The sequence below is a fragment of the Denticeps clupeoides genome, chromosome 2 (assembly GCF_900700375.1).
Source record: "Denticeps clupeoides chromosome 2, fDenClu1.1, whole genome shotgun sequence".
NCBI lineage: Eukaryota > Metazoa > Chordata > Actinopteri > Clupeiformes > Denticipitidae > Denticeps > Denticeps clupeoides.
The window spans coordinates 7,134,460-7,159,038 of record NC_041708.1 but is presented as its reverse complement, the minus strand read 5'-3'; the positions used below and the strand labels follow the sequence as shown (position 1 = coordinate 7,159,038).

At 42.4% G+C, this 24,579-nt stretch overlaps 1 protein-coding gene across 3 annotated transcripts; it reads right to left on the bottom strand.

Moving 5' to 3' along the window:
* Positions 1-580: 580 nt before the first annotated feature.
* Positions 581-24,025, bottom strand: tmem94 (transmembrane protein 94). 3 transcript variants are annotated; one of them, XM_028969806.1, is made up of 32 exons: positions 23,906-24,013; positions 22,210-22,422; positions 16,298-16,414; positions 15,759-15,886; positions 15,098-15,234; positions 14,435-14,643; positions 13,913-14,064; positions 13,732-13,834; positions 13,553-13,639; positions 13,338-13,454; positions 12,627-12,683; positions 11,479-11,583; positions 11,011-11,184; positions 10,261-10,455; positions 9,853-10,168; positions 9,508-9,681; positions 9,322-9,424; positions 8,911-9,119; positions 8,289-8,470; positions 6,430-6,562; positions 6,189-6,304; positions 5,702-5,801; positions 5,501-5,609; positions 5,131-5,320; positions 4,976-5,053; positions 4,787-4,872; positions 4,250-4,331; positions 3,819-3,982; positions 3,616-3,719; positions 3,437-3,530; positions 3,188-3,358; positions 2,409-2,481 (listed from the first exon to the last, which is right to left on the bottom strand). In XM_028969806.1, the coding sequence occupies exons 2-32, from the start codon at positions 22,231-22,233 to the stop codon at positions 2,409-2,411; spliced, it is 4,089 nt and encodes a 1,362-aa protein (XP_028825639.1). In that variant the 5' UTR covers positions 22,234-22,422; positions 23,906-24,013. The 3 variants fall into 3 exon arrangements, with proteins under 3 accessions (XP_028825638.1, XP_028825639.1, XP_028825640.1); XM_028969805.1 differs by lacking the exon at positions 23,906-24,013 and having other exon boundaries at positions 581-2,481; positions 22,210-22,233; XM_028969807.1 differs by lacking the exon at positions 12,627-12,683 and having other exon boundaries at positions 23,904-24,025.
* Positions 24,026-24,579: the final 554 nt, after the last annotated feature.

The window sequence follows — 24,579 nt, the reverse complement described above, 5'->3', positions numbered from 1 at the left end:
TAAAATGAGTCATTTCTTGTAAAAGAAAATGTTAAGGTCAATTTGTACACAAGCGACAAGACTTTTGTCAGGGACTGTATTTACACATTTACATTTTCTAATGGACAGAAAAGATGGAAAAAATATCTTCTTAAGTTTAAAACCTTTATATAATATGATTGTGCCATGTTAATACAGTTGTGAACAAAATCATGTAAAATAATCCAGATAGTGAAATCTGGATTATTTCTCTGACTATAATCGTATTCAAACCATTGCAACTCCAGTTGAGAGAAGATCAAATTAGGTCTAAAGATCCACTTCTCATATAATTCTGGGTTTTTGAACTTTGCATAAAGCAGCCAGATGAATATCCCTTTCTGGGACCTGTACTAGGAATCAAATTTGAAGTGATCTCAGGTAGTCGATACAATTTGAACATTTGCTATCTATACCTCTGTTGTGAATAAAATATTGGCTCATTTGATTCGAAAGCCTTTTAGTGTTCATTTTATTAACATAAAGAACGTTCCAACTTTTCAAAAAGTTGTAAATGCATTGAGAGAACATGCTCAAGGCATAAAAGAAAGTAAGTGCAATGTTTAAAAAATGTAATGTTTATTAACACAACTATCACAGGTAATAAAAAAAACATTAAAATTTACAGAAAAATGTTCTTAAAAAAGATACAAAATATACAGTTAATTTTTTTCTAACATTCACAATAGGTTGATTGTTACATGTCAACAGCTGCAGATGAACATCAGTGCATGTGTGGAAATAGCAGCGCATGTCATCCATGTTGACAGGCACCAGGCATTTAAACCATGGGGGAAGTGCCAAATTTGCAGTTTGAACATTTTGAACAAAAAAAAAAAAAAAAATCTTAAGTAATTTATTTTTTAACCTGATTTAAAATTGCTGTATCATGATGGAACATACGCAGTTCCTAGCAGACTGACTGTAATGTGTAAAGATACGTCCTGTAGGACACACACACAAACTTTCCCGTCCAGTGGATCATGTTTTCTTTAACGAAACATGGTATTCATTCATTTCTTGCAGGGCCGCTTGGAGCTCCTTTAAAAGTACAGTTCTGATATAATTGGTGTCAACCATTTTTCTCCATTAAAAAGAAAGTTCTTGCCAGATGCTAGGAAATGTTCATTTTAAAACCAGTCCACAATGGTATGTACCAGATATGTAGATACCAGGTAAACAGTGATCCATAGAGGGGGAGGTGCAATCATAAAATATATAAATAAAGTTTATTTAACCCAAAAGGGGAAGCAGCATAATAGGAAAAAAATTATCAGGAGGCACACTGTCTGCTCACAGGAAAAAGGTAAACCGATTTGGCCCACAGAGTAGGCAATAAATAATTATTGTATTCTTTCAAGTGAACAAGAGGAGGACAGTGTCCTGGTTCTGTAAGGGAAAATGAATGCTGACAGACTTGATTTGTTTGTACAGAATATTAAAGAATGTCTGCAAAAATGTAGTAGGATTTTTTTTTCTTCAAAAGCAGTTCAGAATAGACTCTGGGAAATTAGCTAGAGGTAGGATTAAACACATATCTTCCTCATAGTAGCACTCTGAACATGCTGAGTACCGCATGCTAAATTCTGGATTTCATACTAGACCAAAAAAAAAAAAAGCGCCAAAAAGAGACAAATAGCCTGAAGGCAAAGGAATTCGCTTCTCCACTGAGGCGGCTCAGCGTCACCGAACAGCCACAAATGAAAAGCAGAAACGGTGACTACAGAAGAAATGACTCCAGCAACGATATTCGCAAAAACAAAAAAAACAACAACACAGTACATTTTGAAAAGTGATTTGCTTAATACATTCCCTAAATGCAGTGATGTGTATTTTCGTTCATAATTACTTCATAACGGTGATGATTTATATTCATTATAAAGTACAATTTGGGTTTTCTTTGCACTAAGTACAATTTCTGAACCTTATATCAATATCCAGGCCTTTTTGTGTCTAAATCTGCCAGGTTGTTAATTCAACACTGACTGATGGGCTGTGATAATAACAGTAATAACAGTTTATAGGAACATAGTTTCGACATTCGGGCCCTGTCAATATAACCTGCTGTGGGCCAATTATAATGGGATTTCGAAAAAATGGAAGGAACTGAGGAAGTGTTTTGGTGATAATGTACACGAGCGAATACTTAAGCTTCTGAGGGACTGAGAAAAACATTCTTGGCTGAGCAGTCAACAGTTTGGCATCTGCTGAAGAAGAAAATAGAAATTTCAGCACAAAACTGCGGAACGAAGTGAACCAGCAGATCCACAAAAAGCCCTTTTGTGTAGTAGTTCCCTCTCTACCAAATGCTCTCGGTTCACAGGCCTGCACTACTGACATTTCCAGTGATCACTGGGAGTATGAAAGTGAGTGTATTTTTTCCCCACACTTCAGAAGGGCGAGTTCATGCCGAGTTTTGTCTCGAACTGCAGCTTCTGCCTCTTCTGGCAGCGCACCCGCACTCTGAAAAAGAGAAACACAAGTGCTGTTTTAAAATATAAAAGCTCTGTATACTGAGGATTTAAACCAAAATAATAAAAAAAAACAACACAACATACATATTTAAATTATTGCAAAACATTATTTTATCCATGTCTTTATGGCACAGATATTAAAAACAGCATTAATTTGAACTTTGATTTACAGATAGCAATAATAGTTTTTATTTTTAAAATAGGCCTTGATCTAGTGGTGTTTCATTATATGAAACTGAGTAACTATAAGGCGTGGAATATACTTGCTGATGTGTACTATTCCTATCCTGCATTACTTTAATGCCTCTGACATGCACGTCTGTTTACATATGAGTAAAATATGAGTTTCTACTGTTATGACAGGATGTCAAATTCTGCACATACGGTTTTTCACATATGTTGTGACTGTAAAAATAAATTGTTGAAAAATGCTATTCTTTTTTTTATGGATCTGATTTCAGTGGTTTGCCTCCAAGTGCAGACAGTTCATTCACGATGCAGTTTTGTATATTCCAGACCTAACCATATCATAACAGTAATGATATTTCATCAATAATGCAATAATAGCATTACTGTTTAATTATGCTTTGTCAGACACCAGATAATAAATGTTAACTGAAACCAATATTACTGTATCCATACATGGCTACTGTGGCTTATGACTGACTGAAAGTGGCCATGAAATGTGTGTTTACCTGATCTCATGCAGTTTAACAAACTCGTTGACCAGCACCACCAGCAGTGTGGACAGAGACACCAATAACCAAACCAACAGGGGCACCTGGGACAGAGTGAAGCTTTCCTGTACGCCCCGGTCCCGCCACAGCTGGTAGTCCACCGTGGCCTGAACCACCTGGCCCAGCAACCTGAGCAGAGGGTCAGACAGTAACCAGATTAACCAGGACCACAGTGGACTCATGACAACTTTAATGAAAACGACTTACACCACAGGCACTGTGAGGCACCACCAAGTGTTGGAGAAGGGGTTCCTCCTCCACAAAGGCTGTGAGCGATGGACGTAGCTGAGAGAAATGACCACTGAAGAAGAGATTTAAGAAAACAAAACCATAAATTTTGCAATAAATTAAAAGTCAATAATGTTGTGTCTTTGTAGCTGTGGTACCTGTGTGCAGGGCCAGGAAGCAAGACATGACCTTCTGCATGAGCAGCAGGCCGTTGGAGAATTCATTAAACCAGCGGGGAGCATCGGATGAGGCGGAGTCATCACTGGAGAGAAAGGGGAGTGTACATTTTACAATAATCAACAACCAGCCAGATCAGAAAGCAGTTTTGTGATTAACTGTCATTATTGTTCATGGTCGGCACCTAGAGGTGAGGATGTGTGTGCAGGTGAGGGTGAGGTTATCTGCTCTGGTGAGGTTAGCAGCCCTGAAGCAGACCTCCTGCAGGGAGAACCCGAAGCCCAGCAGATAGACACAGACGGTCAGACTGAACTTCAGCAGGAAACAGCCCATGAAGTACTGCTGGGTCTGATCACATACACACACACACACACACACACACACACACACAGACACACACACACAGACACACACACACACACACACACACACACACACACACACACACACACACACAGACACAGACACAGACACACACACACACACACACACACACACACACACACACACACACACACACACACACACACATTTTCACCATTATGTAATGATCGTTATGGAAGTTTAACTCAAAAACTCATCCTTCCATTTTATTTCAGAGGCATAAAAACATACTTTTTTGGGGATGGCGTCCAAGTTCTTGCCTGTAGCGACAGTCATGACTGAACTGTCAGGTGGTTTACCAAGGAAGGACACACTGTACGAAAATACAAGCAGCTCATTTCATGAATCAAACTCATATGAACTCAAAAAGGTGAGACTATTCAAATGCACCAAAACAGATGACAGGCAGTTATAGAGGCAGAATAAGAAAGGTATTAAGATCATGATAAGCTTCATTAACATTTATGGCCCATATTTAGAGCGACTAACAATCAGGGTTAAGTGTCTGGCTCAGGAACACAGTGGTACTAAGTGGGGTTTGAACCTGGGACTTTGTGGTCTTCTGGTTCATAGGAGAGTGTCTAATTAACTACCTCCCACCCATATTTATATAATGATGTGAATGGTTATAATGTGCTACGCCATTACCCAGAAAACCTGCATTTTTTTCAGGTGGGACACTGATATGTACAACCAAATCTTAAGCATTTAAGATCTGAATGTTGCCAGAGGTGATCTGGGGAAATGGATGGCAGGCATGTGTCTCACCTGAGCAGAGGGTAGCAGAAGCAGGAGAGCCACAGAATGTCTGTGATGTTCATGGGAGGCGGGAGCTGGGCGAGACATGCCAAGAACTACAACAACAAACATCAGCGTTAGACAGACGCACAGACGCAAAAGCAAGCTAACATGCCAACACTGATCAATGGGCTGCCCGTGGAACTGAAAACTACAGACCTGGATGATGACCAGGGTTAGCTGACACTGGAGGAGAAACAGGAAGCACTTCCTTATGCCATAGGTCATGTGCCTGGCCTGGAGATGAACCATGGCTTTACTATACTGGATTAAATGCGGCCACTGCATGGTTTCCTGTTAGGCATATGACCTACCTGCTCTATGAGCTTGACCATGCTCACACTCTCCCCCTGGTGGAAGTTAACAGAACAGCCAAGGCTGTTGAGGCGGCCGGCGAGGCCCAGTGGAGAGAGCTCGTCACCATTCTCGCTGACTGTGCACCCGGTGGCATAGCCAAATGTCTCCCATGAGCAGCGGGAGGGGTAAAGAGGGTCCAGTGCGATGCTGCAGGACACACAGACAAATGAAATATGGTACACACCACTACACCCACACGTTTTTCTGAAAGAAATTTGAAAAGGCCGCCAATCGGCTTTGAACCCCGCCCTAATATTGGGCTCTGACACGGACGACCCTGCGGTTATGGATAGTGAGTGAGTGGGTATTCCCTGTATCCTACCCCACCTGAGATCACTCTGCAGAAACAGGCAGCTGTTGCGAAAGTTGGCTGAACTGCCCAGACAGCAGGTCACCTCTCTGTTCTCCTGCATGATCTTCATCATCTCACACATGGCTGCAACACACACACATACACACAAACACAAAGCTCAAATGAGAGATCCTGTGTCCAAAGGGTGACTGTAGAAGTGACAGGACGTGACTCACTCTCAGGGGTGCAGTCGGTGAACAGAGGAACCAGCAGGGGCACGTTGTCGATGTTCTTCAGATGGGGCCGCACCTGGTGAATACCTCGAGGGAGTTTGGCCTGTGAGGGGAAGAGAAAGAATAGCAGGAATTAAACATTAAAAAATAATCAAATAAATAATCTTTTTTTTTTTAGCTCAAAAAGTATTATCAAAGAACCAATCAACACTCCTTAGCTGCCATTCTAAGGAGTGATTAACTATTATATCATGTTTTTTTTTCCATTTGCATGCTCATGCATTTAAATTCCTAAAAAGGATATCAAAAACTTATAACATGACTACTTTTAGGGCATATTGCCCAGCTCTGACTGCATAGTACTGAATTCCTATATTTTATTTGACAGTAATTGGGAATGTATGTACTTTGTACTAATAAAACAAGGACCTTAATAATGACTGATATAAATGTTTGGTGATTTATGTCTGTTGGCAGATCGGCTTCTTACTCTATTGCAGTCCTCCAGGAAGCTTGGCACATCGCTGTCGGTTGGCTGGAAGCTAGTGAGATCGGAGTGACCTTCGTCCTCCAGAAGCAAAGGACCCTCTGCCTCATCACGGGAGTCTGTGGGAGAGAATCCGTAAACAGAAACACACCCAAACAATGGATATTAGCATTCAAACAGATCATAAACCGCTAAATTGTAAAGACTGTGTAAACAGTGCAGTGTAGGCTTGTGTGTGGAGCACCTTGCATCAGATCATGCAGTGAGCCTGCCTGACTAGGGCTGGAGGGGGCGCCATCGCACTGGCCATCTCCATTGGGCGTCAGGGAGATGTGGCAGTTCCAGCCTGTCTCCAGGCCCATCTTCTCTGCAAACACCTGCACATGAGCACATATGATCAGGTTAGGGGGCACTTAATCATCTCAGACTCACATGCTGACAAAGTCACCAACTGGTCTATTTTTATTTCTGGAAAGCATTTAATCTTGTTCTTACATTAGTTAAAATTCACCAGGAGTGGCACTGAAGTGTCTTATTCTGTCCCCAATGCAGATCTACATCTAGTGTTAATTTTCCCCACAAATCTCAACAGTCTGCATCACTGCTGTAACCACTCAGGTCTAATGATATATTGTTACTACTACTAGTGTTACAATAACAATATGTTGTTATTGTGTTAACACTATCTAAATAAACACAAACAATCATTTTAATGTGCTTTATCATAGTTTTTGTATTGTTCTATTAATACACAAACATTGGGTCACAGGATGGGTGGTGTGTTGATCAGTACTGGCTTGGGATGCCATTACGTGTCTCACATGAACCAGAACAGAAGACAGGTGGCGGACGGGAAAAAAAAAAAAAAAAAAAAAAAAACAGATAAATGGAAAAAATACATTTGCACTAAAGCTCTAATCTGATCACCCTAATTTAGTCAGGGCTCTTACACATTTTTACAAAAGAATTTCCATGACTTTTCAATTACTGTAAGGCAAATTTTCATGACAATATTTTCCATGTAACTAGGTTCACTGTGTAAAGCCACCAAAGATACTATAGACCTGCGCTACTTTTAAACGTTCTTGTGCATTCTTACGTGGACTATGAACTTCACTATACATTGATGTGTAATATTTGAATGACTTTCCCTTGATATACAAAGTGTCCCTGACCTTTCCAGGCTTTTAATGACTGAGAGAACCCTGTTTAGTGTGCATGTGTGTGGTAGTATTACCACTTATTTTTCATATAGCGGACAGGAACTATCTACATTAACACTGGTTAAGGAACAAGTGCAATATGACATAAAGGTATAGGACCAAAAGTTTGGACACACCTTCTCATTCAATGTGTTTTCTTTATTTTCATGACCATTTACGTTGGTAGATTCTCACTGAAGGCATCAAAACTATGAATGAACACATGTGGAGTTATGTACTTAACAAAAAAAGGTAAAATCACTGAAAACTATTCAAAATAGCTGCCCTTTGCTCTGATTACTGCTTTGCACACTTTTGGCATTCTGTCGATGAGCTTCAAGAGGTCGTCACCTGAAATGGTTTTCCAACAGTCTTGAAGGAGTTCCCAGAGGTGTTTAGTACTTGTTGGCCCATTTGCCTTCATTCTGCGGTCCAGCTCACCCCAAATCATCTCGATTGGGTTCAGGTCCGGTGACTGTGGAGGCCAGGTCTCCACTTTTTGTTAAGTACATAACTTCACATGTGTTCATTCATAGTTTTGATGCCTTCAGTGAGAATCTACCAATGTAAATGGTCAGGAAAATAAAGACAACACATTGAATGAGAAGGTGTGTCCAAACCTTTGGCCTGTACTGTATGTATGAGTGAAAAAAACACTGTTCTGATGTTATGGACAATTTCCCTTTTTATTTTAGTTTTTATTTAATTTTTCTACACGGGACAAATAGTGTCTAAATTTAATTGTACAATGTCTCATTGCTATAATGACAATTTAGAAGAAGATAATAAAGAAAGAACTTGTATACTTATTTATTACTGAATGTTGAGTGCAACGATGTGATTAATTGTAATTAATCGTAGCATGAAAAATGCAGGAACTGATCAAGCTGAGAATGATTACTTTGCTGCGAAGCTCGTCCTCCATGGAAAAGTAGACAAAGCGGATGCAGGCGTTGACAAGCGCGTCTATCAGCCTCACTGTATCCAGGCGAGCCTGAAACTGCGAGGACACCATTCCCATGAAGATCTGACCACTCAGAGCCTGAACACAGTCCTCACGCTCCAAACCCTCACATATACCCTCTGGCAGAGAAAGGAAAGACAGACATGGATCAATACAAATTTATTCTTCCAGGTTTTTTCAGTAACATTCCGATATCAAAAACTAAACATTAAGACCAGAATCCTAATTCAGCCACACAGCTGGGCAGTCAAAAAATCCTGGTATGCATTATTAGATTCTGATCTGAGAATGCTAATCAATATCTTCAGCTTTTGACAGAATTGATGATACAAAATGAAATTGGAATGGAATCCGTAGCTTGCTCCTTATTTAAATTCAGAATAGGTAGGAGAAGGAAGGGTTAATTAGTGAGAATACTCATATACATCCATTTAAAAACTCATCTGGACCCTACGGTCTGCACTTAAATAGAAATATGAAACAAAAAAAAAAAAAAAGACAATAAATTAAAATGACTTTTCCAGATCCTCCAGGAGGACACGTCCCATCCTCCACTCACCATCTGAGCTCCAGCTGTTGCGCCGACTGCCATGCTTGATGGGTGTGGTTCCAGGAAGCTCCACCCCAGCGAAGAGTGTGGGGCCTGGTGCCAGCTCCACACACTTTCCATTCAACTGTGGGGACAGGGCCACCTGCATGGGTTTGTAGGCAAAGGCGGAGCAGTACCCTGACAGACACGCCCGCTGGTAGAAGTCCAGCACCTTCTTCCTGTGACAAACAAACAGGGCTTTTGCATTTCCTTCCATAGTTCCTACATCCACCTGACACTGACGCAAAATTGATCATATTCAAAGGCAATCTATTTATGAAGATGGAGATGGACAGTGAAGGGAGTTTATATGCATTTTAATCTGGTAGACAAATATTTATTTACTGAAAAAATAAGTTGGTACAGGCTGAACTTAGATACCTATCAGAGCCAGAGAGGGGGTAGATGTCAGCGCCATCCCAGAAGTCTGTGCAGGACTCCAGTATGACGTCAGCAGACCCATGTGAGAGCATCTGCACATTGTCTAGAAGTGGTAGATCGAGGTAAGAGATGGGTTAGCTTGTCCTGTATATGGTTAACAGTACATTTTGTTGTTCTGTTGCATACTGGTGGTGCTGTCTCGCACGAACAGGCTGATCAGGTGGCTGATGGGTGGATGGCGCTTGGTGAAGTGGTTGTGGCGGCGGGGGCCCGGCTCCTTGCATTTCTCTCCGGAGGGAAGCTGGTAGAGGGCCAGGTGGTTCTCCTGCTTAAACAGTTCCCTTGCCCCGGGGGTGAAACCTAGTGAATAATGGCCATTTCAAGATCAAAAAAACACAAGTAAGAGTGGTTAACCTTCTTCAACAGCAGAGAAAGTCTGTTCAGTCTGTTAAGGCCTTTTGTGCACAGCGACGGAACACTGTGACCCGTGACAGCATTAACCATAGTAAAATGGATTATTATCTCACTCACCGATAAGGCGAGAGAGTTCACACAGTCCCCAGGGCACGTGTACAGGCAACACTGTACCGTGGCTCTCCTGCAGCGCCAGGTTGGACAGGTGGTCGGAGAAGCGGCAGAGCTGCTGGGTGATGGCAGCGTTGCACAGGTTCAGCAGGATGTTGAGCCCTAGGGGCTTCAGAGAGGGCAAGTGACCCTGCCAGCCCGAGTCGTCAAACTGGATGCTGATTGGATTTTGTTGGTCCTGGGACAGGCTCAGCATTTCCAGGTGGTAGTCGCACACAAAGTCCTCGGCCTCGCAACAACCATCCATACCTTCAGCACAAGGCTGTGAGATTTCAATACAAGGTTAGAATAAATTAATATAAAATTAAAGTAATGACCTTTGGACAAAAACAGTGTACTTTTTGGACAGTGTACCTGTGAGGGGTCGTCCTCCCCACCCTCAGTGTCGTGGCTGAAGCTGACGTTGGAGCCGGACAAGTGCTTGGTCCGGGTGGAAGTGGCAGCTCTGCGGACTGAGCGGACCATATCGCTGGGTTCCTGCTCGAAAGTGGCACGGGGGGCTGGCGACTCCTGAATAGGTATACAGAGCAGAGCCTCGCCCTCCAGAGCCTAAAAGGCAAACCGTGTGTCCGTTTTATTTTACTATTAGAATTATGATTATATTACTAAAGCTAATAAGGGCATTTACCTTCAAACATAATTATTTTGTTGATAAAGCTGAACACACCAGAAAATCTGAAAATGTGGTATGCAAGACATTACACCTCCTTTAAAAATATGAATAGAATAAGACACCAAAGAAAACACCAAAATTCAATATAAAGGAGGGCTTGTCTTTCTTGAATAAAACGTATATCCTCAGCATCGTATATTTGCAATACAGTCGAAATCCGCCTCTGTTGTGAGTGTTTGAATGCAGTACAGTAGTTGTTACTGCGATTTGATGGGTGTTTCAGTCAAGGACAATTGTGACAGTGGATAACAATCAATGATAAATAATTTATTCTTAGTAACGAAACTAGCACCATTAACTGGCAAACTAAATATGTGTAGTTACATGGACCAACAAAGTGTAATGCAGGCCACACTGGTGGCACTCACTGGGTAAATTCTGAGAACCTCTGCGCTAGACCCAGCAAGACGTTGCCTGTCATCTCGCCTCACCTCGTCTCGTTCCTCCTCTCCCTCCATACGGCCCAAAGAGCTGGCCGACAGGTCGTCTCTCAAGTCGTCCTGGCTGTCGTGCGGAGGTTCCACGCGGCCACTGAAGAACAGCACCGTCTCTGGGCTCGGGTTGGGCCAGGACAGGATCCCCTGCTTATCAACGCAGCACAACACCTGCCAAGAAACGCCAAATCGACATTGCTAACCAACATGCACCAAACAACATGGAGCTTATCAGCCAGAGCGGGCCTTACCCATCAATCTGTATGTTATGATGCGAGTGACAGGGAATTACTACTCAATTCACGTGAAGTATGAAGGTTTTATAATGTTTTATAATAAACTTTTGTAAGTAAATAGACTAGAAAAAAATTATATTGTGGAAAAACAACTCAGCTCTACCCCTGCAAAAAACAAACAAAAAAAACACCCATTTTTCTACGTAAAAACAGAAGAGTGGACACCAACCGTCACTGAGCCCAAAGAATGGAGGAGACTGGAGGTGTAGCATAGCGTCTGAGACTCTCCCTTCAGCACCCCAACAAAGTGCCTCCACACGCAGCGCAGCATCTCCTGCACAAACACACACACGCGCACGCAAGAAAGGTCATCAATAATCACACACCATCCATCTTGACACCAGACCTGAAGTATCACCTTTATCTCTAGTGTTGAGAGAACACCTGAAACTGATCTCTCTCACTCTGAAGACCCAAAGCAGACAAGCAGACAAACGGACATTCAGTTAAACAGAGGGACAGGCAGGTGCCACATCTGGAAAGCAAAGCGAGGAAAGTTAAGACACGAGCACAGCAGGCGTTTCTCGCTATGGCGCCAGGCGTGCAATAGAGTTGAGTTGAATGCACTCGAGAATGTAAATGCACAGGCAGGTGGAGTCTGCTGTAGTTTAACCCCTTAACAACTCCAGGACACCCATTCTTTGATTCCCTCTGGCATCTGGATTCACGAGATGTTAAGGAGTTAAAGACTCACATTTGAACCCCAATTTCCTTTCAGCTGCAGACAGAAAGAAATTGACATCTTTAAATGTCACATAGCCACATAAATATTTTTTATACAAATGATATTAATTAAGAATTTTTGGACTTCCTCTCTGCAGCTCAAGAGCCTGGAAAAATAGCCCAAAAAATGTACAGTCATGGCAGCACCCTCTAGTGGAATTATCAGGTTCCCCAAACACAAGGGGTCTAAAAGTGATCCATGCATTTTGTATAAAAAATAAAAAAAAAAAACTTCACAGAATAATGCTGCTCCAGGGTCCCATAACGGTAAGTAATGACACAAGTTGCCTGTAGAGAGAGCCACTACTCCATCTCTACCATGCAGAACAAGGCAAGTCGTGCTGGTTCAGGCAAGGGCTCTAAGACAAGGGTGCGAAGAACAGGACTTCATAACGGACAACAAAAGCGCGGAGATGCTGTTCAACACTAATATACAATTAAAAAAACAAGAGCATATCTATGGCCCAAAACCAGAATGCGACAGGAACGTGCTTGTGAACCAGGAGCGTGGGGTCCAGGACAGTGTGGGAAATGGCGGCACACGTGGAAGTGGGAGACGGTGAGTGGGGGAGAGAAGGAAGTCAGAGATTATACCTGCGAGGACAGCACTTCCGTGTAGCTGCTTAACGTGTCCTCAGAGAACTTAGCAAGCTAGAGCAAGAGAAGAGGCTAGTTAAAGGGGGGAAAATACAGATCTAGCCCTTACTCTCACCCTGCTTTTCTACCGGGATTCATCATCGTTTTCTTGCCAGAAGTCAAGGTTGTAAATTTGACAAAAAGGGGCCAGGGGTTCACAAGGTTAAAATTGCACACAGCATAAGAAATAATAATTGAAATACATTAAATTAAATAAATGCTGTCAAACATTTACGTTTGTGATTAACATGGAAACTTAACATGCTCTTCTGTTTTTGATGCAAATGAATCTTATTTCCTGCTCCAAACATCCTCCTGTAAACCGAGAGTCAATTATTTTCCATTAGTTGCAATAACTGGGGGAAAAAAATGAGAATGCAATCCCCGTGTTAGTAGCTTCTCAGTAGCGCTTTTATGACGGTGAGTGAGGTAGTGGGTAAAACAATTGGCCCAGGTTGAAACCCCACCTACTATGATTGTGTTCCTGAGCCCTGACACTTTACCGTAAGTGTCTCCAGGGGGACTGTCCCTGTAACTACTGTTAGTGTGGAATTTTTAAAAGAGCATATGATTAACATTTATGAAATCATGTGAGTGAATGATTTCGAGAGCATTTCTATGTGTAAATGTGAACGCATGTGAGGGAGTGTGTGAAAGAACTTCTCTCACCAGGCCAGTTGGTGAAGTTCGGCTGGACTCTGCCAGCACTCTGGCCTCCCCATAAGCATTCACCAGCACCCACATGACAGGGAAAAGAAGTGGCAGGATGGGCAGAACCCCCATCACCTACAAACACACACACAAGTAACCAAATACCAGAAACATGAAGAATAAAGACCATGTTTTCCGACTCAATTATTCCTTTACAGGAACATCACTGGTACCTGCAGCTGGAAGAAGTGGAAGCGCCCAGGCGTCAGGTTGGGGGTGTTGCAGAAGTAGCGTATTGTGTTTACAGTGAAGAAAGCCACCTAAAGAGCAAGAGGTGATGATGATTCCCGTTACTCTGCCAGGGGTGCTATCAGCGCTACCAGTTTGGTGAAAAACAGGAGTGGTTCCATACCAACACAGCAGGACACACAAATTTGGCCATGATACACTGCACCGTGAAGCGCTCGTTGTCCAGCGCTGTGATTGGCCGAGAGTGGGCCTGGTCCAAACTGAGCCTTTTAGACAAAGGTACAGTTTTATATGATGTACTTTCAAAATGCATAAGGAGGTGGTTGCTGGTGAATATATTTTACCGGACGCTGTCGAGAACCGGGGTCCGGACGACCCTAAAGAGTCTGTGCTGCTGGGGGCTGTGGGCGCCTCTCTTCTCATTTCCTCTCGGGGACGGAGGTGGGGAGAAAGGGGGGAAGAGGTCTCCTGGCTCTAGAACAATGTGTTCATCATCCTGAAGAATAGAGTGAAAGAGGCAATACTATTCAATTAACAGAAAAATAAAAACTCAATTAATCAGGAAGAACTGAGTTTAAAGCACAATTTTATTTTGTTCTAATTTAACAATTGAGAAAAATTATTATTTTAGTCATATGTCCATCTATTTCTCTATATCTATCTGAAAAACACATCTATCACATTTTAACACACTAATAATCAGGGTGAATTTAAATGAAAATGTCTGTAACCTCATCCTGAACACTATCATTAATAAATTGATGCTGAAATTATGTAACTGGAGGACATTTGGATTAATTAGAATGTATTTAGATAATAATCATCCTATTGTTAGGATTAGGGAGGTAGGGTATGGTGTAAATCACCTTGATGCCTCTCAGAGACGCGAATGCCTCCTGACCCGGCCTCAAAGCAATGATGTCACCTTCCACCAGCAGACTGACGGGCAGGTTGACTAACTGCTCATCTCTGTACGTCCAATGAAGAGACCAGGAGGGCGAGGCGGGCGTGTGAAGGTCTGGGTAGAGCGCTGAGGCCCACCTGACTGGTTGTCCAGCACATCTGTCTAAATAACCTGCAGGAACGAGAACAAAGAAAGAAATATTGATCCTACCGGCCTACATCCACAGCCCAACCATGGGGGTATGTCTTTTTGTGACTGTCATGTGATTGTCACACGTGATACACAGCAGCACAGCATGCGGTGCACACAGTGAAATTTGTCCTCTGCATTTATCCCATCACCCTGAGTGTCAGTTCTGATGCCTTCAGTGAGAATCTACCAATGTAAATGGTCATGAAAATAAAGAAAACACATTGGATAAGAAGGTGTGCCCAATCTTTTGGCCTGTACTGTATGTCAAAGTGTAGCTGTTAGGTCATTTTATGTAGTTTTGCCCACTTTTACTTAACAGATAATCTGTTGTCAAGCCTGAAGCTTGCCCTTGACTTTAAGCTTAGTGCCTAAACGCAGCAGAGATCTCCATCTTGGTAATTCTAAATGTTCTTCCCTCCTCCCTTTCTCTTACCGTTCAACTGTCCAACGATACTCTTGAGCCTCCGCACCATCTCGCTCCTCTTCAGACACTGCTGCCGGCTGATGAGGAGCAAGTTGAACAGCAGGAGGATGAAGAGCGCCCCGGCATTCACCAGTTCTATCCCATTACTGAGAAAAGGCCAAGGAAATGGACAGAAGGGAATACTTCCTGTAAATGGATTGCTGCACATAACTTTATATAAGCATTATTTACACAATATTTCTTTAAAAAAGGGAAATAATGTACCAATACATGTTGATTTATTCCTAGTGATCAATTACAACTTTAGGAATAAACCCAAACAAATAAGGCTTGGTATTAAAATTAGTATTTTGTGGTGTTGTACTACTTTACCATAGTAATAAAAGTGTTCTCGGAAGAACAATTCTCACAGAACATGTGATAAAGCAAATAGACAGCAGATATCGGCACGAGCCTCCATGCAAAGCAGATATGAGAACCAAACTGATGAAATGTCACATGCACAGGGGGAAAAAGTGGGAGGGGCATACATACGAGGACATACTACACTGAGTTGCTATGCAACCCCGACAAGATTTTACCTGGATGACTGATGAGAGCTAATCAAATTAGGATTTGTCCACATTGAGTGGGAAACAAGGAGCGAATCGGGTCAGCAGCACCCTCTCACCTTCCCTGTGGCTGGCTGCCATGACAACACAGCAACCCCAAAACCACGACCAGCGTGAGGGCAGCGCCGGGCCAATGAAAACAGGAGTGGCGGTTGTCATGGTGAAGGAAGCGATGGGTCCACAGTTCCTGTCAAGATGATAAAGTATGCAGAGAAAGTTTAAGCAAACAGTGACACGCTAAAAGGGTCACTATAAAAAAAGACTTCAGCCGTGAGAAAGGGTTCAACCAAAAGTCTTCTGAAGCTAAACAGCATCCCACTCAAACTCAATTGCATCTTTATCTTTTAAAAAAAAAATCATAGTTATTATACAGTTTTTCAAGCTCAGACATGATAATTCATAGCTAATGTTATATTTATGTAGGGTGACCAGGCATTCCACATGCTGAGATAATGTCCTGCATTTTCATTGGTCACCTGTTGCCAAGCACATGATGGCAATTCAATATTTTGTTCAAGTACTGTCAGTACTGTCTATAAGGACACAGTCACCATGACTGAAAGGTCCAATAGAAAGGTCCACAGGTATTTTTGGGCACCTGAAGTGCGGTCCTCCTCCGGCTGCTCTTCTGGTGCTGCTCCAGCAGGCTGGACAGCTGGTCCCTCAGTGTCCCCAGGGCCTGGGTTGTAGACAAACCCAGCGGAGCCACATCCTCCTACAGGAAAACAAACAAATAGAGAAAATGTACAAATAAGATGTTTGCAACGAGAGGATCTTCCCCAGTCTTCTGATCCATGTATGGATGGTAGTATGAGGGTGGTAGTAACACACTCGTCTGTGAACCAGAAGACCCAGGTTCAAATCCCGCTTACTACCATTGTGTCCCTGAGCAAGACACGTAACCCTAAATTGCCCCAGGGGGACTTGTCCCCTGTAACTACTGATTGTAAGTCGCTCTGGATAAGGGCGTCTGATAAATGCCATAAATGTAAATGTAAATGTACAGTAGACAAGCTGGTCCCTGGGCTCAAACTGTAACAAATGACATGTCTCTCAGCTATTTATCTTAAAGTAGAAGACTCACCAATGAATTGAACAATAACTAGAGCAAGCACTGCAAATATATATATATAAAATATATATATATATAAAACGTTAACCACGTAGCTTTTACGTGGTTCTACAACTTGATTTAAGAAAATGAAGGTTCTTTCGGATTTGGAACTCTGCTACAGTGAAAGGGGATTGATTTTTTTTCCCCTTGTCAGATTCACTTCCCTCCAGTGGAAATGCAGCATAATCCCATAAGAACACATAATTGGCCATCATTACAGCGACTCCTGCTACGAGGTGGAAAAGGAACCTGAGGAACCAATAGTTCTAGCGTGTGTGTGTGTTTGTGTGTGTGTGTGTTTGTGTGGAAGGTTTGACTGCCTCAGGCTCCATTTCCCCCTCTCTAGAGACAGGGCTCTCATCCCACAGGCTATAAATAAAGACTATTCTACCTCGCAGATATAAAACAACCCCTGTAGTGGACCACAAAACTCATACTAAATTCTCCTCTATCATCATAATCATCATCACACTCCTGCAGGAATATACTGTAAATGTGTAATTACTTTTTTTTTTTTTTTTATAAATCTAGCCTTCTCTGTGGCATTTTCATAATGAAACACTACTTTTGTCTGAAGTGTTTTGTCTGAATCATAACTTAACGTGTTAAAAACCAAGCAATAAAGAGTTAGCAATGCTGTCAGAGTTAACAAGCCTTTGTTGCATATACTGAATATCATAGTATCCACACTACAAGAGCTTTATCCTAAGTGTTTTTGTTAACCTCTTCAAAGCTAAGGCCTCCAGCCTCAGGGCAGCACAGTGCACACAATATTAACTAAACTACACATCGCATATCGTCTTAACGTGGAGAATCGCGACTAAAGGCACACAGAAATCAAACCTACCAATTCCAACGGCATGCACATAAACCAACATCAACAACAAAAAAAAAAACAGCAAAAACCAGGTCCGAAACCGCATATGGTACGCCAAGAGCCCCCCCGAATAGGGTAAAAACTTTACTGGCCTTGTGGCTGGTGAATGGTGTTGATGGGATTTCCGCGAATGTCCCGTCAATGCTATAGGCTTCGGCGATTTAGGCGAGCAACTAAGCATTTGAATCGATCAATGCGGTCGTGAGACATGCCTGAGCGTATTGTACAGAATCACAGGCAAAACGCACAACAGTTCAGAACACGCGTTAGACGTCGCTGTTTCTCTGTTCTCTTTTACAGCAATGTGTTTGGTGCAAGTTTATTATTTAGATTTAGTACTTTGGGTTAATTGAAGAATACTGCTTCTGATATGGCCAAATTAAATCATATAATCGATGCAACGCGATACAGATGTGGACAATATTGCATCGATACAGTGCAGAACATAATTGACTACTTCATAATGACGTTGCTTGGTGATTCTCTGGTGGTGTAATAAAAAAAAGTAGTGCCAGTAGTGACTGTGGTGGCCTGAGGTACGCTGCACGGCGCGGCACTCAGCGGCCACGACGGATTTTTGTGCGACAAATAGAATCCAAGCGTCCGAGTTTTCTTTCTATCACTTAGAAACACACACACAAAGCGGGTATGGAGGAAAAGCTGATCTTTCTTTGAGTGACCAGAGATCTACAACACCATATTATAGTCTTACCAGGAGAAAAACATACATACCTTTTTTCCGCGCTGAGCCCCGCTGACCCCCACTTTCTACAACGAGCAGAACAAAAATTCAGTTTGCGCACACCTGACGCCACGGACGTCTGAACCAGGTGGTCTTCTGGCGTTTGTGGCATCAGGGGAGTGCGGACTGAACACAGTGCGTTTTGCTGCTTATGGTAGCAAATCAAAGCGTCCACAGTGTACAGTTTTCACCCGTGTGCAGTTCTCAATCTGTACACAGTGTAAATAGTCCCATCAAGGTTGTGTGAAATGGGACGTTTAGTTTAATTCAGTTGAATAAAAAAAAAAAGAATTGTATTCTGTAAAGAATACTGTTTTGAACAGTATTCTTGAGATGTCAGAATTGAATTTTTATTACTCTCAGTATTGCTGTTCACTGTTTATATTTGAATAAAAGTTGACATGCAACTGTTTACCAATACCTGAATTAATTATAAAGTTATGTTAAAAGAAAGGTATTTCACATTAAAATAAATGATTGTTCTATAAATAAAGGTCTATAGTTTCATCAAACTGTTTACAATTACAAATGTTATTTAATCTTGACAATAGAGGCAACTCAACAGAATCTTTGTATTTTTATCTTTCAAAGTGATTGCCTGTAACCTTTATCAAAAGAAAACGTCCAATTTCTATGTGACTGAGTTGATGGAAAAACTGCCATTTACTTATTCACTGTTGATTTGTATTACAGTAGAACAATAAAGTCAGAAAAGAACAATAATGTCAATTCTTTACCTTACCATCTTGAAAGAGAACACCACAAACATTTTTCTACTCATTGTAGCACATCAAAGCATCCACACAGGTGTAAGAGACCATTTGAAAACATCATGTAACCACGTAGAAAAATTATGGCATGCATCGTGATGCATCAATACCGAGAATCGAGTTGAATCGGGAGACCAGTGAAGGTTCACACCTCTACATATCACTGTAGAACTTCTGTGCACTTCTTCAGGTTTCCATCTTAATTTTTTCTGACCCAGTTGACATATGCTGATTCCTACACTCAATTTTTTTTACAATTTTGGGTATGTCCATTCAAAAAGGGGCCCAGGGCTGATAAGGTTAATCCAGAATTATTTTGCACAGTTAAGGTGGAATAAATTTTTTTTAGACCCATTATAACTGACACTTTCACGGCATCTTAAGAGCTTGTTTCTTAGTCTGTTATATTGCTGATTATTTTTGTCATCTACGCTGTTGACCTTGGTCCTCGAACTGTGGTACTGGGTCTCCCTCTAATGGAAGTAGCAGGAATACCAACATCAAATGCTGTAAATGAATACCCTCAATGCACTACAGCTCTGTGCAAGAAGATCAATAGAACAATACCAGCCAAATCTTAACCTAATACGCCATTAGGCCTGAGAAGACAGCAGCAACTAAAGTGGCAAGAATGATGTGCTGATGCAGGAATGGAGCAATTCTGAAAACTGATTCCATGCTCACACACATATTTTCGTTCCGCGCATCAACAAAATCCCCCTCTCTCATCACCATCCCACCTCCGTCAGCCCATCTGACTTACAAACTTCTTACAAAATGCCCCGTCCCCTTTCAGGATCATGACCGTCCCTCAGAGAAGCGCTGTCAGAGTGCAGGTGCTGCCGCCACAGATGAGGGTCAGAGAAAGGGGTGAATCTGTGTGACTGATGCCACTGCTGTTTCAGCAGACGGTCGGCCCGCCTGTCCCCACGCCCCACACTGCTTACTCAGCCCCCCGTCTGTCTCTACCCGCTGCCGCCGCTGTGCCAGACGGCCGTTCCCTCAGCTGTAACAGAACACACGGCGGCCGGTTGTGTGTGGTCTGGGGCGGGACAAGTTGTACCTGGACTGGTAACGCACCCCCCCACAGAGAGAACGACAGAAGGAATAGAGTGATGAAGAGAGAGTTAACTGATAGTGCAGTGAACGCCAGAGAGGCGTCGCCAACTGCGACAGAATCATTCAATCGTTTTCCCAGCGCAGCACTTTCTCTTTGGGATAGTAGGAGGGGGAGGGCGAGAGTTCACCTCACTAACCCCCACACATCTGCCCCCTGCTCTTCCCACCCAACAATACATAGACTATTTGGTTACAGGCTCATTCGCACAAATCCACTTTATTACATCATAAACTGGTCATTAGATATACGACATGCCAATAATGGATGTCAATCCATCATTACTTGGGTCTCTTCAGAAAATCAATTAAAATTTTGGAATATTGCTGATATTGAATCAAATCAAAATTTATTCATAAAGCACAATTAAAAGACAACGCAATGTCATACCAATGTAATTAAACCTTGTGACAGTGCAATTAAAATACATGAAAATGCAAAAGTTTCTCACAAACAGTTAAAATCAATGGAAAAAGCTTTAAGTCTAGATTTTAAAAGTTTGAATTGTTGGTGCTAAAGGTTTCTACGCCCCTAGTTTTCCTGTCTGATTTTTGCCACTACCTGCAATTTCCGTTCAGAAGAACGCAGTGAGTGTGAAGGTATGTATGAAACCAGCAACTCAGCCAGGCAGGGTGGTGTATGTATTGATATAATGATAATACCAATAACACGTAAAAGTTTCTCTCGTAAGTTTCTCTTAAACCAGAAATCCAGGTCTACAGACACAAAGTGGGAATGCCGTTCACTTCATCTTTGGACAATGGGAGGAAGTTTAAAAAAAAAAAAAAAAAAACCCACAGTGGAAGGCCTCAAAAAACACAGAGTACCCAGCAGTAAAACCCAGCAGTTCCTGCACATCCATGATGGCCACATATAGCAAGAAAGAGTCAAGAAAGATGATGCAACCTTCCCGGTAAACACAAAGTCTTACAACAATGATTTACTGATGGACAGCCTCTCCCATTAGCAGTTATAATACTTAATACTGTCATCTGACAGCACATGCTTCACATGCTTAAAAGCCCCAAAGACCATATCCTCTTTATTAAAATATTTTTTTATTTAGCTCTGCGGCCTTGGTTTGAGTGGAGAGGGTGTCTCCATAGTAAACTAGAGCAGAGGTCAAAGTGCAAGGACAAACCATGCACATATTACAGGAGTGATAAGTCAGATTGTTGAGGAAGTGCTGTTCAAAGTCCAAAAAAAGATAGCCAGGGGCTTAATATTTTCCAACTGCATATTTATAACAGGCGGTGCACAGACCCAAAGAGAGAAAAAAAAATAGTGTTAGAAGGGAAGGCGTGCAGCAACATGCGCATACGTAGCGCAGGACAGGAATGCACTACGGCAGTATACACAAACCAAACTGTCACTGCCTTCACCACTTTAAAGTGAAGTGATTGTCACATGTGATACACAGCAGCACAGCACATGGTGCACACAGTGAAATTTGTCCTCTGCATTTAACCCATCACCTTCAGTGAGCAGTGGGCAGCCATGACAGGCACCTGGGGAGCAGTGTGTGGGGACAGTGCACCTCAGTGGCACCTTGGTGGATCGCGATTCGAACCGGCAACCTTCTGATTACAGGGCCGCTTCCTTAACCGCTAGGCCACCACTGCCCTCAGCGCATCCTATCTTTGAAATTCCGGTGTTCTAAGACATGTGCCTTTGAGCCAGAATGTGCCCCAATATTTATGGACCTGACTGTGTTTAATGAATTATATACACATTAGATAGTCCTGAATAAAATTATAAAAAAAAAAAAAAAACAATTATTAATAATAACTATTTTTGGGATGTACAGGTTAATCGGTGTAAAGCAAACAATAAACAAATAAATAAGCCTGGCGAAATAAATTTGCAAAGCAAATCACCACCTCCCCTCACCTGTTTCTTATCCTGAGGATCCATGGCAGCCGCTGTCTCCCAGCATGCTCTGCTGGGTGCCACGGCAGCGGTTGAGAGGGGTGACGCCCGTCTTGTCGTGATCCACCAGCGCCGAGCCCCGTGGCGCTACTACCGTATCCTCTGCCAGTCTGAGAGGAAGACGGAAAACAGTCTCCGAGCCCAGAGGAATGCAGTCGTCCCAGAGGCATTCACCTGATTGGATGTCACAGGAAAACAGAAGGTGCAGGCATTTAGATGTTAAATCTCGCATCAAACAGAACTGTGTAAAACACGCAGGAGTGGCTGATCTGTGGCTGCTGATTTTAACACAAGTCTGCCACTATGAAATATACATAACTAGTTGATCAATTTGACGTTCATTAAGCGGATTTTGTTACATTTTAAAGAAAAGTGGTCGTCATTGTGAACCACTGCAGCGCAGCACAGCACACGGTGACACGACGAAATGAGTCCTCTGCTTTTAACTCATCACCCTTGGTGAGCAGTGGGTAGCCATGACAGGCGACCGGGGAGCAGTGTGTGGGGATGGTACCTTCATCAAGGGAGCCTCAGTGGCACACTTGACGGCTCAGGATTTGAACCCGCAACCCTTTGATTATGAGTCCGCTTCCTTAGGCACTAGTCCACCACTGCCCGCGAACAAAAAGAAGAAAACATTCCTGCCATTTGTCAGACGCCCTTTTCCAGAGCGACGTACAATCAGCAGTGACAGTCCCCCTGGAGACACTCAGGGTTAACTGTCTTGCTCAGGGACACAATAGTTGTAAGTGGGGATGGAACCTGTGACAGTGGTCTTCTGTCTCGGCATAACTGAACTTGAAACACAGATCACTCTATTGGTGACTTGCTCTGTGGACGCGGTGCCAGCGTAGTGTCACCAAAGCCCCGATGGCAGCAGCCAGAGGTCACCCGTGGCACGGGTCTGGCAGAGACAGAGCTCTGCTGTCAGCATCCGGCCAGCATCGCAGATAAAGCCTTTTCCTTTAGCAACTAACACTTCACTTTTCAATCAAATCAGTAACTTTAAAAGGGAAGACCTTCATCTCTAATCAATTATAATTTTTTTCCCTAATGACACTGTTTCAGCTGTCCCTCATTTTAAATAGGTTTCAGTATCATTATTCATTCAAAAAGAAATCTACAAATCATAGCATTTATTTTGAGAAAATGTATTTTCGCTAAATCTAATTGGAAAAGATTGAATTATTGAAATAAAATCCAGACAACGTAGTCTTTACTTTTGTAAAACTTGGAATGATTTTTTAAATCGACTTGAAAGTAGATTTAAACTGCTTACGCCAGAGATTAAATTTAACATCGTATGTGCATTAATTGTTCGGTAATAAAATGTAAAGCGTCCCTACTGAACGTACTGTACAAAATCGTAAACGTACACATAAAAAAACAACATGACAGCTATACGGTCGGCAAAATACTCCACACAAATGCCCAAAACACTCCAGAATTGTAATATCTTGCGAAATAAGTGATGTATGTAAAGGCGAAAAGACCTGTCAAAAACACCGGGACCCCAGCTGCTCTTGAGCCGAGGTACACGGCCACCAGCTAGCAAACACGCTAGCTGGCGTTTAACCCTGTTCTCCGAGACACGGAGCGAGTTCAGTTCGAGGGACGCCTCCGTACGGGGGTCGCCCGAAACCACGCTTACTCACACAGTTCGCGCAGGCTGTCGTCTTCTTCTGTAAACGGCGTGCTCAGCGCAGCGCTACGAAACCTGCCGCTGTCACAGTTTAGGCGCGACCGGCGGCCATGTTAGAAATGCTGAGGAAGCGCGTAGAAACAGAGTACTGGAATGGGACAAAATGAACTGGCGCCGTGGTGGGCAGGGAACGCGCAACCTGGTCAGTCCAAGATGGCGAGGACTAAACAAGGAAGCCTATTCTTGTAACTTATTTCTACGGTTCTTATGGAACGCCTCAAGGCAAAACAAGCAGAATTTGCTACGGCTAAAAAACGAACGCATTTATTTCAATAAATTAATTCATAAATTAATTACAGTTTCAAGTAAAGATATATATTTTTTGCTTCTGCAAAAAAAGTCTCCACTTTTTGTTAAGTACGTAGCATGTGTTCATTTATAGTTTTGATAGCTTCAGTGAGAATCTACCAATGTAAATTGTCATGAAAATAAATTTTTGTGTCCAAAAATTTGGCCTGTACTGTATATATATACACACATACACACACACACACACACACACACAAAGCAATATATGGTGTTTGTGAATGCCACAAGGTGTTTTATAATGCTGTAATTGAATTTGCTATAATGCTGTGACTGTTCATTTTTATAAACTACTTATTTTTTTGAGATTTAAAATTTCACAC